The following is a 12,826-nucleotide window of genomic DNA, read 5'->3' as shown; positions in this document are numbered from 1 at the left end:
ATCTTCCGCAGTTAGTTATTTTAGTTAAAATTCCCTCTTTGCATCTTGACGGACAGTGTTTTCCTGTTCAGCTGCAGTGGAAGGATCGTAACAAAAAGAGGGAATTTGGCACTAAAAAGACTGTAACTTTAAAAGATGATGAGTTGATTTTAAGAAGTTGGATGGCTGAAGCTTCATATTAGCTTCAGATAAACTTGAGAATAGATCACTCATATTGAAAGTGCATTATGAAGGGATCTATTAATGGTCAGTATGAACAGGAGAAATGATTAAAGCAAGAAAAACGTGTCAATGTTCATTGGGGCACCTGATTATTGTTTTTGGGCAGACTTGAAAAATTCAGAGTATGCAAATTAACCAACATGGAAGAATAAACCTTGACAAAATATAGTGTTTTGTAAAAATTTAATGAATATAAATTACAGTAAAACATGTATTAATATAAAGAGACTTGTGATCCAAAGTGCTGTATCCTTTGATTGAGTCTTTTTCTAGATTTGTCTGTGGAGATTATTCAAGATTAGTTTTATAAATTTGATTACACATCAGGGGAAGACATCAGGTTTCACTGGGCCCTGAGTTTTTCCTTTAAAAACTGAGAAGCCACAAACTGCATTTTCTGGATGGCCAGCTGGGTATCTTCGGGTGATATCCCGAGATGCCACACAGCCCGTACAGAATTTCCAAAATGAGGGTACATGAGGACTTGTATCCCCTGTCCCAGCGCAGTCTCCTCTCCCTCCCCAACCTGGGCCATGCGGGCACAGAACTCAGAAGGACTCAAAGTGGGTTCCTGTAGTCTGAAACGCAGGATGTTTGTCTCCACTGCTGCCATGTCTACGGCGAACAGAGGAGGGTCGCAGTCTAGCAAAGCTGGGAGAGGAGAAAGAAACAGGAAGTCACGAGCGGAACCACAACGGCAGAATAAACCTTTACGGAGAAATAAGAGCTACGCACCTTGAGCAAATGTTTTTGCATTGCGGTGGTCTTCCTCCAGTCTTCCTATCATCTCCAGCAGAGACAGTTTTCCAGCTGCTGCTAGTATACCAGACTGCCGCAACCCCCCACCCAGGGCTTTACGGCACCGTACTGCCCGGGATATGAAATCTCGGGGTCCAGCCAGCATGGTTCCCACAGGGGCACCTAAACCCTGTTACACAACCAGACAGTTTAATATAATATGACTCTAGAGCTGTATGATTAATTGAAAATTAATAATAGCCAACTATTTTGATAATAAAGTAATCATTTTGAGTCATTTCATAAGAAAAAAATGCCAAAATTCTCTGGTTCCAGCTTCATAGCCTCTTAACATCCACCCTTTTTTTTGAATTTTCGCCCATTTCGCATACCCAAATGGAAAAGCTTATAACAAAAGAACTGTGAGGCCAAAATACATGTATTAGGCTTTAATTGAAAAGTAACATCTTCTAGTTTCTGGACATGTGCTTATTTAGCTTGCTGCTAAAACACAATCAAAATTACATCAGTTCAAATATATGGCTCAAAGAAGTGTTTTTGGTCCTCGTCTATAATGAGTCATATTTGAATAATAACTAGGACATGCTTTATGCCAGAACTGTGCAAATCACCACATACCTTCTACATCATGTCATCCACATCTGTATAAAACTCCAGACCTCTAGGCCTGACCTTAGGGGAGTGAGTTTTTACTTTGTGGTGTCACTTGTGTCCCTGAACCTCTCCAAAATGTCTCCAAGTGGCCAAATTGTGCCAATTGCTTTTATTCATTACTGCGTGACGCTAAGCTGCTTATAACGGGCTTAAGCAGGTCGTCAGCGACCCGGTGGATGTTGAGAGGTTAAATGTGAATATTTTCTGGTTTCTTTAGTTCTCTGTGATAGTAAACTAAATATCTTTGAGTTATTGGGGAAAAAAGACATTTGCAGTTGCATCATGGGCTTTGTCTTAAAGTTCTTTGTTGGTTTTGACTCTACTCACTTGTATTTTACAAAAGTTGCACATGAATTTCCTGAAATAGGTATGTTCTGGTGCATTCTGTGTGTGTTCGGCTGTCCCACCTTGGAGAGACACACACTGACGGTGTGTGTGTGCTGCAGTATGGTGGACGGAGTCACCCCCTGGGCCACAGCGGCGTTCATCACTCTGGCTCCATCCATATGAACTGACAGACCATGTTTGTCCGCTATAGCGCGCACCTTGGAAACACACGGAAACACATCTGCTGAATTGTCTGACGTAGTGAGGCGAGTATCACTGCTGCATTCACACATGGCGACGCGTTAAAGTTATTCTATCAGCGTGAGCTTTGCTGAGATTCCTGACTTCACTTGTATATATGTGAAAAATAAACCTGCTGCAGGAAGGGTAGAGGCATCACACGTCCTCCCTGTATGTTCTGTGTGTTCTCCACACATATGAGGCGTGAGCGGGGGTAGTGTGGGTCGGGGTAACCGTGGCGGATCTTTGACTCCAGCTGCTCCAAGTCAAATGTCCCGTCGGGAAGGGTTGTCACCATGGTGGCGTGGACACCAGCCAGCTGCGTCAACACGACAAACACACAGTGAATTCCGCCAAGTAAATAAAAAAAAAACAATACTCTGTAGATGCGGTGAAGGGTTTGCTGCTCCGTTAAACTCACCTGTGCGCTCCCTCCTTGCTCGTAGATGTGTAAATGGGATAAATCGCCCACAATCATCTCATCACCTCGCTCCCTGCAGTGCACCATCACTGCACGATAAATTGCACGCACAAAATGAACATTCTGACCTCATAAAAACTGACCGAGACAATAAAAAGCACAGTTGATCACAAACTTAGAACAGCTCACCTGCGATGAGATTACTCATAGTTCCAGAGGGGACGAACAGAGCGGCCTCCATCCCAAACATACTAGCTGCAATTTTCTGTAACTCTGAAAAAACAAAAATCAAACAATGCAAGACTTCTTCTTCTTCTCTGCTATTTGGGTGAGTTTCAGGCTGCTGCTTTGACCTGCATAATCATTCAAATCTTTTAGGAGAATTAAATGAAAACAGATTGATTCATTCAGATTCAGAATAAATTAAGGGTTTTGATATGTAGATATACGGTTAAGTAGGAACAAAGCATTACAAACAGGTTCAATAACATCTATAAAGCTACTTATATCTAGTTGACATTGTGAGTGTATGTAATATGATATTGTGTGGAGCTTTGTATTTTGTATTATGTGTCCTGTGTGTTTTTTGCTTTGTACTGTTTGTTATTGTGCTGTTATATATTTTAATAGTGACCTGCCTAACGGACTGCAGATGAAAATGAGCTATAAGATAACTCTGGTACAGTACATCAAATGGTAACATTTATGTTTAACACTGTACATGGTCCCAATAAATACATAAATAAATAAAATAATAGTCTGCAGTCCTTGATTCAGTTATGCCAACATCTTGTGTCATATTCACTGCTTGATCACTACTCATGATTTTGTGCACTACAGTTCTTACATATTCTGGGCTTTTAAAGGACAGGTTCACAATTTTTCAAGTCCGTCTAAAGCAACAGTCAGGTGTCCATATGAACGCTCTAATTATTCCTCCTGTTCATACTGGTTGCTACAAGATCCCCTTCAAATGTGCTTTCAATGTAAGTGTGTCCACACAGTCATTTAGTGCAAAAATGCATTTAAAAGTTTATTTGAAGCTTATATGAGGCTTCAGCAGTCTGAGTTAGTCATATCAAGTGGATATCTGCCACATTTACAGTCTTTTTAGCATCAAATTCCCTCTTTGTGTTTTCCTGTTGAGCTGCAGTGGAAGTGTAGTAACTAAAAAAGGGACTTTGGCACTAAAAAGACTGTAACGTTGAAAGATATCTACTTGATTTAACTCATTTGAACGGCTGAGAGGGTTTCAGGGGGTCCCGAGCAAACAGAGGAATCATTTATTTTCACTATAATTCCATCCATAAGTAACACAATGACAGAATCTGTGACTATTTTGGTCATGGGTTTCATAGACTTTCTGTAATAAAACATTTAAAAGCAAAAATCTTATCAGATGGGGGTCTGTGGTCTAATTTGTGTCAGTTTAAGGTCCTTGACATGAAAAAGGTTTTATAACCACTGTTCTTAATGCTCAGTATGAACAGGAGGAATGATTACCGCAAGAAAAACCTGTTTCAATGTTCATTAGGGCGCCTGACTTGAAAAACAGTGAACTGGTCCTTTAAACGCCGCCGCTCTAAGGTCACATACAGGCTCATTTTAGCATCGCTGCTACTGTTACCGTTGACTGTCGGGTCTTCCCCCATCACATCATCTCCAACCTCGGCCTCCGCCATGGCTTGTCTCATCGCCGCCCCGGGCTTGGTCACCGTGTCGCTGCGGAGATCCACCACCTGGACCCGGGCTGCCCTTCCAGACCCGGTGTCCCTGGGCTTCCCGGAGGTGTAGTAACCTCTGGCGGAGCTTCGTCCCAACACGGCGGCTGCATGTCGCGCACGGAGCGGCTTGTTTGAAGCGACGACACCGTGGTTCAAATACTTCGAGAAAAGCCTGCAGCAAAATGTTTTCAAAGACATGATGTGCCGCTTTTAATCATGTTCATTGAAGGTGTTTTTGCGCTGAACTTTGGATCATTGCAATCGATAATCATTGACTGCGAGGAAAGTTAATGGATGACCGATCAGATCGATCAACATGCACATAGCAGTGTGGACCTCAAGGTGGAGCCACTATCCAAACAAAGCTAATTATAATACACAGTAATACACTGATTTACGTAGAAAAAGTGTTTGTTCACATGTAAAATTTAACTCAACTTAATGGATAATTGATCAAAACAACTTTTGTTGTGCCAAAACTGTAATAAGTAATGTTATCCACGAAATTTCAAACCCTTCACACATGGATCCTCATTTCTTAGGACACACAGGATGTACAAAATAACTTGAAGCTTATGTTTACATTTTGTTCAGATTGTGTCAGGGAGGTGTTTATTCAACTCTTTTTGAGACGGTACTGGACTGAATAACATTTAAAAAGTACCAGTACAACAAGCAACAACAACAAAGATCAACAACTCTTTGACAGTGTCTCAGCAAAAATTAAACACAGCAAACTTTAATATAGGTGATATTTATTGCAGGATTGTGACACTGGATCATTTCATACAGAACAGGTGATCATGTTATTGTGTCTACCCCGGTATGTTCAGATTACTTTGCTGTATTTGAAGCGTGGACATACTCAGGTACTTGCACAGATCAGAATAACAGTAAAATTTAGTTCAGGTATTTTATTTAAGGGTTGCTAACAAACAGATTTAACCATTGCCACTACTACTAAAAAATATTCCCAGGTGTATTCCACTACTTTCCCTCAGTTGTCTTTTATCGGAATACTTTATATTTTATGTGGCATTTGGTTATTTTTTTGTATATATAATAACAATATTTATTTATAGAGCACATTTCTAAACCCACGTTACACACAAGTGCTCCACATAAGGCAAAAACTAACTTCAAATCAAGCAGATCATAAAAAAAAAGAAAACAAAACAAATAAAACCAATTAGTGTCACTAGCAAGAGGCCACTCAATAAAAATCAAGTAAAATCTCTGATAAAAATATGTTTTAAGAACAGATTTAAAGGTGCAGTGTGTAGGATTTAGTGATATCTAGCAGTTAGGTTGCAACCCCCCACCCCACCCCCCAAGCGTGTAGGAGAACTTACCGTCATACCTGCCAACATTTAGGTTTCAAAATACAGGAGTTTTTTTCGGTTTGGGGGCTGGGCAAAAAAAACATTGCCAGTAAAAAAGCCAATAAGTACTTTATCAAACCCACCTGTTCAACAAGCATAAACATGTAGAAATGCGATATTTTCAACTGCTTTGCCTGTAGTGTCCCATCCACCCGCCAGTATGTTTTACGCAACCACAGCATGCTGGTTAAGGTACCACAACACATACCCGACACAGACACTGAGAAATATCATTTGTATCACTATGAAATCGGGAGATTCTCACGAAAAACTCACGAAAAATGCGAGAGGCCCTCTCTAGAGCCAGTGTTTGGTTTAGTCTGTAGAAACATGGTAGTGCAACATGGCGGGCTCCGTGGAAGAGGAGCCACTCCGCTCCCTATGTAGATATAAAAGGCTCATTCTAAGGTAATGGAAGGAATATTTTCAGGTGATAATACAGTAATTAAAACATACTTATGAATATTATATTCCATTTCTGCCAAGTCTGTTCCACTAGATGCCACTAAATTTTACACACTGGACCTTTACTTTTTCCTTAAATAGCTCGTTCCATAGCTTCAGGCTCTGATTGTGAATGCTGTCACCTCTCAGGAACAGATAAAAGACCTCTGCCCAAGGATCTCAGGCTCCCTGCTGACTTGTATGTGAGAGGTCAGGTATATTGCATGGAGAGAGGCCATGAAGAGCCTTAAAAGACAACAATAAGTGCAATGAGGCTAAAACAGGTGTGATATGGTCACTTCTCTTGGATCTTGTTGAAAGCCTGGCAGCTGAATTCTGTATAGTCTGGAGCAGACTGATAGATTTTTGGTTGATGCAGGTAAAGAGGCTGTTGCAATACTCGAGGCGTGGGGTGATGAAGGCATGTAAAATGGTCCCTTTGTCTTTGAAAGATAAAATAGATTGTATTTTGGAAATATATCTAAGATGATAAAAAACAAGACTGCACAAGTTTTATTGTGTGCTGCTGGAAGGTATATCATGCAGGATTTGTAGATTGGTGTTTGTAAACACACAGCATTCGAAGTTGACCCCTCCCTAGTTCAACAAGCGAGAGAGAGAGAGAGCTGCATTGCTTGAGCAAGCTAGAAAGTGAATGACGAGAGCGAGCAGCGCTAGTGAGAACTAAGCCATGAATCAGATAAATGAAATATTTTCTGATTGTTTCACGGCGAGTTTGATCTAAAGCACAAAATAAACATGCCCACACCTTCGCACAACCCTGCGGGAGGGTGCGGCATTGCAAGGTCCTCTCTGCTCTGCGCGTGTGTAGCTCAGCCCCGCCCTCGGACAAGCAGACACACGGACCTGCAGCTCTTTATACATCCATGACACAGAGACAAAGAGCAGAGCGGAGCACAGGAGAGAGACGAAGACAGCGGTGTAACCTGATCGCTAAGCTACGAGTCCCGACCTCACACCCTGCACGCTGTTATTGGCTGGGGGCTACACACCCACTGCCCAAAGGTTGACGCCCAGAAACACACCTGAACACAGCAAAATAATAAGAAAATACAGGCAGAGGGCAGAGTCTCTGCAGATAAATACACCACCACACACTTCTAGTGGGTCATAATGATTGAGTGGGATTATTTTTGTATAAATCTATATATTGTTTTTTAGGAAAATCCTGTATAATATACCTTTAAGTTGCTACCAAACCAAACACACAGATTCTTTGCATCAGGCTCAATGTGTTCTAACACCAGCAGATGGCAGGATTTGTTTTGCTGTATGTGCTGGAGGCCAATTATTATGATCTCTGTCTTACTTGAGTTAAGCTGCAGAAAAATGTTGTGACATCCAGTTTTTGACATCACATACGTAGTGAACTCAGCACGCAAGGATCAGTGGCTATAAAGGGCAGGTACATCTGCGTGTCATCAGCATAACAATGAAAGGAAACACCGTGTCTATGGATAATATGTCCCAGGGGAAGCATGTGCAGAGAAAATAAAATTGGCCCTAAAGCTGACCCCTGAGGGACACCATACTTATACTTGACAGGAGCAGAAGATGACATGCGGTTATTAATGGAGACACAGAACCTCCTATTTGACACGTATGAAAGGAACCATTTTGAAGCTGTACCAGATATTCCTACCCACTGCCTCATATAACACTCAGCAATGGCTGCTTTCGCCCCCACCCTCCCACCCCTTTTGGTGCTACTTGTATGTACGTAAATATCCCTGTGCATCTGTGTGTGTCTGTCTGTTCCTGTGCAAGTGTGTACGAGATGTTTACACTATGTTGTCACGAATGCTCTGAAATAACTGTGACACCCGCAAATTCTTCACAGGTCACAAACCTGCTTTTGGACTGACCTTTTCTCCCTGCACTCGGCTGTAAAGCTAATTCTAACTCATTTAATTTATCTTATTGTAGAGAGTGACAAAGGTGAAAGCACGCCTGCACAATCTCCCCCCGCCCCCTCCAACCCGCCCAAACACAAACGCACACACATGACATGATGGAGCCCAAACTAAACTGGTTTTATCCAGCCCTGTCCTCTATTTTTATCTGCAATAAAGCCCCAGTTCCTTCATGTCTATGTCAATATTTGGAGGTAAAGGCTTGTTGGAATTTATCTACTGTGGACAGAGATCAGGCTACGAGGGAGGTGCGCTCATTACAAAACAGCTGCCTCCTCCCTCTGACTCTCACTTTTTCTTTCTGACCTACAAATGGTGCGACCACATTCACATCACAAGCACCATCTCCCTCCCTCCCTTTCCAGTCCACACTCACGCACACACACACACACACACACACACACTCCCCACACACATACATTTCCCACTCGCATGCATACTCATGCTGTCTTGTTCTCATTTTAATCACTTGATAAAAGTCCCAGTGTGTGTTATCAGGGCCACACTATGTTGTAGTTGATACTGCCAGTAACAGAGCCAGGTTTTATGAGCCATAACAAGTCATCATTAAAAGTCATTAGCAAACATCAGCATCGTAAAAAGGCCACAGTCGGTCTCAAGAGCCCGACAAGAGCCGTGAACAGAGAGAGAGATAAAGATGCATCGGTAAGCAAGACAGAGCCGCGATGGATAACTGCGATAAGACGGGGGAAAGTGGGGGACGTCCTGAGCAGGAGTTTTCCGGGATCGCTGTTGGCACTGTGTTCTGTAACCTCGCACATTTGTCTACGTGTGTATGTGTATGTGTGTCTGAGTGAGTGTGTGTGTGTGTGTGTGTGTGTGTGTGTGCATGTGCTCTCTGTGTCTTTGGTTGTGTGTTTTGTTTTCTCTCAAATGCCTTCCAGCATTCCTTGCCTGTGCGTGGAGGGAGAGTGGTGTTTTGGAGAAAATATTGAATTAGAGAAAAAGAGGCAGAGAGGGAGAAATGAAGGAGAGGGAGAAATATTGACTCCTTCTGGGAAGGAGCGAGACGGCAACGCCTTTCCAATAACCATAAACCCACTGGGCTGAAAATAGACGGGCTGAATGAATAAACGAATGTGTTCATCCCACATGAGCTCTTCTCTTTCACAGATGGAGGGGAATGGAGGTGACCCCCCCCCCACGCAACCCCCCCTCCTTCTTCTTCTTCTTTTTCTTCCCCTCCCTCCCTCCCTCCCTTCTCTCTCTCTCTCTCTCTCTCTCTCTCCTCATTTCTTCACCATGACGAGAGATATTAACCGGAACAAAACAGGTGTTTATGGGAAGCCTTCCCTCAAATGAGGTTTTTCATACACACACATACACACACACACACACACACACACACACACACACAAAGACGCACACACACACTTCCCAGTGCAGTGTCAAGGTGTCGACATCAGTGCCTGCGAAACAAGAGTAACATCTGTTTCACATTTCACACTAACCCCCTACTTCATATGTCATGGGCCATGTGGACATGCTTTACTTCACATACACACACACACACACACACACACAAACACACACATATATATATACATTGCTCTTAAGAAGCAGGGAGGCTCGGTGGTGCAAATTCTTTCTTTCCCTTTTTCTCAAAGCAGAGTGGGGGGGGGGGGTTCTCTGTGCCATAGTGGTGTTTTGGTTCTTTAATGGGTCTAAACAAGTCCTGCATGTGGTTCATTTAGGTTTAGTGAAAGGCTGTTGTTTCATTTAAATATTAACAAGCTTGTGCTTCAAGTCATTGCAGACTTTTTTTTTTCTGTATTAAACAAAGAACATGATCTTTCCCTAACTTTAAAGTCTCCCTCCGCTCAAAAATATGTTTTTGTACTTGTTCCTACGGTTGAATGTTTGAGTTTCGCTGTGCAGAATGATGTATGTGCAGAGTTTGGCTGGGAGGCTGTTTTCACATCCATCTGCTGAAAGTGGAGAGTTTCTCTGCGCTCATTGAAAATCTGATTTCAACAGGTGGGTCTAGAAGCTTGATTTGTGACATCACAACTAGTTTGGTAGCTAACGTGGTTTAATACTCAACGTGTAAAAGTGTGATGTGGGAACTTGAAGCCTCCAGTGCACAAACACTGAGAATGGACTTTACAGTGAAGTAAGAGACATCTTGTGTCCAGCAGGAAAACTTTTGAAATAAACAACATCCACATGGTTAGAGATTGTGGATTTTTAATGAGGGAGAAGGAGATGATGCCATTTTAAGGACTTAAATTTGGTAATTACACTTTTGTTGTATGGAAAAACCATATCAGACACGCATGTTTGAAGGTGATCTTTAACAAAGTGCTGCCAGTGCCTAAACATAACCATAAAAAATTGAATGACGCTGTACTGTGCTTTCTACTAGTGGATATTGTATTGTAAGATCAGATATTTTGGTCGGAAATAAACAACAACTAGATACGTTGTCCTGAACATTTCACTCATAGGTTCAGCATCAACATTTTTGCAACAACATTTTCTCATTATGTTATGTACAGAAGACATTATTCAGCCAGACGTGTTTGCTGTTGCAGTAATTTCTAGGGGACTGGGTTGTTGTATGGCCAAAAGTATATGGACACTTGAACATTACACCCATAAGCATGAGCTGAACATCTCATTCCAAAAACCATGGGCATTAATCTGCTGATATAACAGCCTCCACTGTTCTGTGAAGTCTTTTCACAAGATTTTGGAGCCTTGCTGCAGGGATTTGCTCCCATTCAGCCTCAAGAGCATTAGTGAGGTCAACCACTGATGCTGGGCGATAACGTCTGGCTCGCAGTCGGCGTTCTCGTTCATCTTGAAGGTGTTGGACAGGGTTGCGGTTAGGGCTCTGTGCAAGTTCTGCCATACCAGACTAATACACTCATAAACATATACGTGTCTTCCTGAAATTGTTTCCACAAGTTGGAAGCACAATACTGTCTGAAATATCATTGTATGTTGTAACAGTAAGATTTCCTTTCATTGGACCTAAGGAGCCTAACTCAAACCATGAACTCCAGACCATATTGTTTAGTTTTGGCTGTATTTTTGAAGTTTTGAGATATTAATTATTTTTATGGTCTTCCAAGCATTGAAAATTTACTTTTGCGAAACTCAAAAGCATCCCATGTGTCCAAAGAACTTGTTGTGAACAGTTTTTACTGGAACTACTTTCTACCCAGTAAATCGTCCCAATTAAAACTCTTGACAGCCGATTCAGTGGATTAGAGTAACAAGAAAATTGTTCCTGGAAAGGGACAAAAGATTTTTTTAAGCTTTGAGCACCACAAACAAGATTTCATTCACTTCTATTGTATTTGGGTGGTGGGATTTCAGTACCGTGTGAGAGTTTTAGTCACTTTAGATGTTTGGAGTCTTACCCATTAAGCAACACCATCAGAGAGGCTTCTGATCAGTCCCAAATTTATTCTGCAGCATCACAACAACCCCAAACATACAGCCAGAGTCATAAAGAATTATCTCCAGCGACAAGAAGAACAAGGAGTCCTGCAACAGATGGTACGGCCCCCACAAAACCCTGATCTCAACATCATTGAGTCAGTCTGGGATCACATGAAGAGACAGAAGAGACATTAAAAAAACTTGTGCGCAAGTGTACCGAGGAGAACTGGTGCTGTTTTAAAGGCAAAGCGTGCTCACACCAAATATGGATTTGATTTAGCTTTCTTCTGTTTTATTGCTTTGTATGAAAGCATCTCTACTTTACTTTTAGTGCCTAAAACTTTTGCACGGTACTGCGTGTACTGCAACAATCCTGTTGTCTTGATACCTCTAGAATCTTTGCTGTAAAATCGGGTGAACTGTCCCTTTAAGCAGTGTGGTGACAATATGAGGCAGGGTTAACCAGACCATCAAGATTACCCGCTGTAGTAATCAACTGCACCCACCATTGCCTGTGTGCCATCTCATCCTTCATTCATCCACTTACTGACTTCTCCCCTCAGTCAGTCATTTCTCATTTGTTCATTCAGCTGTAATTATAGACCATGACCAGCTTGTACAATTTCACTTCCGAGAACAGCAGTATCTCGCTTTTTCTTTTCTTTTTTTTTTACCTCCCTTCTGCTCCATTCATTTACCAGACCTTCAATTCACCCCTTGCAGCGATCCTGTCACCCTCCTGACCCTTTTTTCACTCCTCCTCCTCCCTCTCCTCCTCCTCCTCCTCCTCCTCATCCTCCTTCCCACATTACCCACTCCTCTCTCCCTCTCTCTCTCTCTCTCACTCTCTCTCTCTCTCTCTCTCTGGGAAGTCATGTGACTTCTCTGAAGCTGAGCCCTATAAACCAGCAGTACTTGGGGGGCTCAGTGTCTATACAGCTCTCTGATTGGCTCTTGCATTCAGATGCTGTTCACTGCTGGGCGCACACACACACACACACACACACACACACACACACACACACAGCGGACCCACTGTTTTCTTCTTGCAGGAACAAATGTGATCCCTCACATTAAAAGACAGAGCGAGGGGGGGGGGGGGTTCATGAGTGTGTGTGTGTATGAGTGTGTGTCTAAATACCACCTTTTTCAGTAAACAGAATTCAAATTGAGCAATGGTTACTTGTCCTTAACGAGTGGGCTGTTCTCACAAGGTGAAATCACTTAAGTATGAGCACACATACAAACTAAGCCTGAGAAGTTGTATTTGTTTTATGTTGAGGGATTCGTGCTGTGGCAGGTCAATAG

General features: G+C 42.3%; 1 protein-coding gene across 1 annotated transcript; it reads right to left on the bottom strand.

The window, feature by feature from the left end:
- Positions 1-388: 388 nt before the first annotated feature.
- On the bottom strand, positions 389-4,677 carry tha1 (threonine aldolase 1). The gene is made up of 7 exons (XM_042396972.1): positions 4,251-4,677; positions 2,813-2,896; positions 2,624-2,712; positions 2,336-2,521; positions 2,043-2,180; positions 958-1,150; positions 389-873 (listed from the first exon to the last, which is right to left on the bottom strand). The coding sequence occupies exons 1-7, from the start codon at positions 4,543-4,545 to the stop codon at positions 566-568; spliced, it is 1,293 nt and encodes a 430-aa protein (XP_042252906.1). The 5' UTR covers positions 4,546-4,677; the 3' UTR covers positions 389-565.
- Between the last annotated feature and the right edge of the window lie 8,149 nt (positions 4,678-12,826).

Source organism: Thunnus maccoyii, chromosome 20, assembly GCF_910596095.1.
Source record: "Thunnus maccoyii chromosome 20, fThuMac1.1, whole genome shotgun sequence".
Lineage (NCBI taxonomy): Eukaryota > Metazoa > Chordata > Actinopteri > Scombriformes > Scombridae > Thunnus > Thunnus maccoyii.
This window is presented reverse-complemented; position numbering and strand designations above follow the sequence as displayed.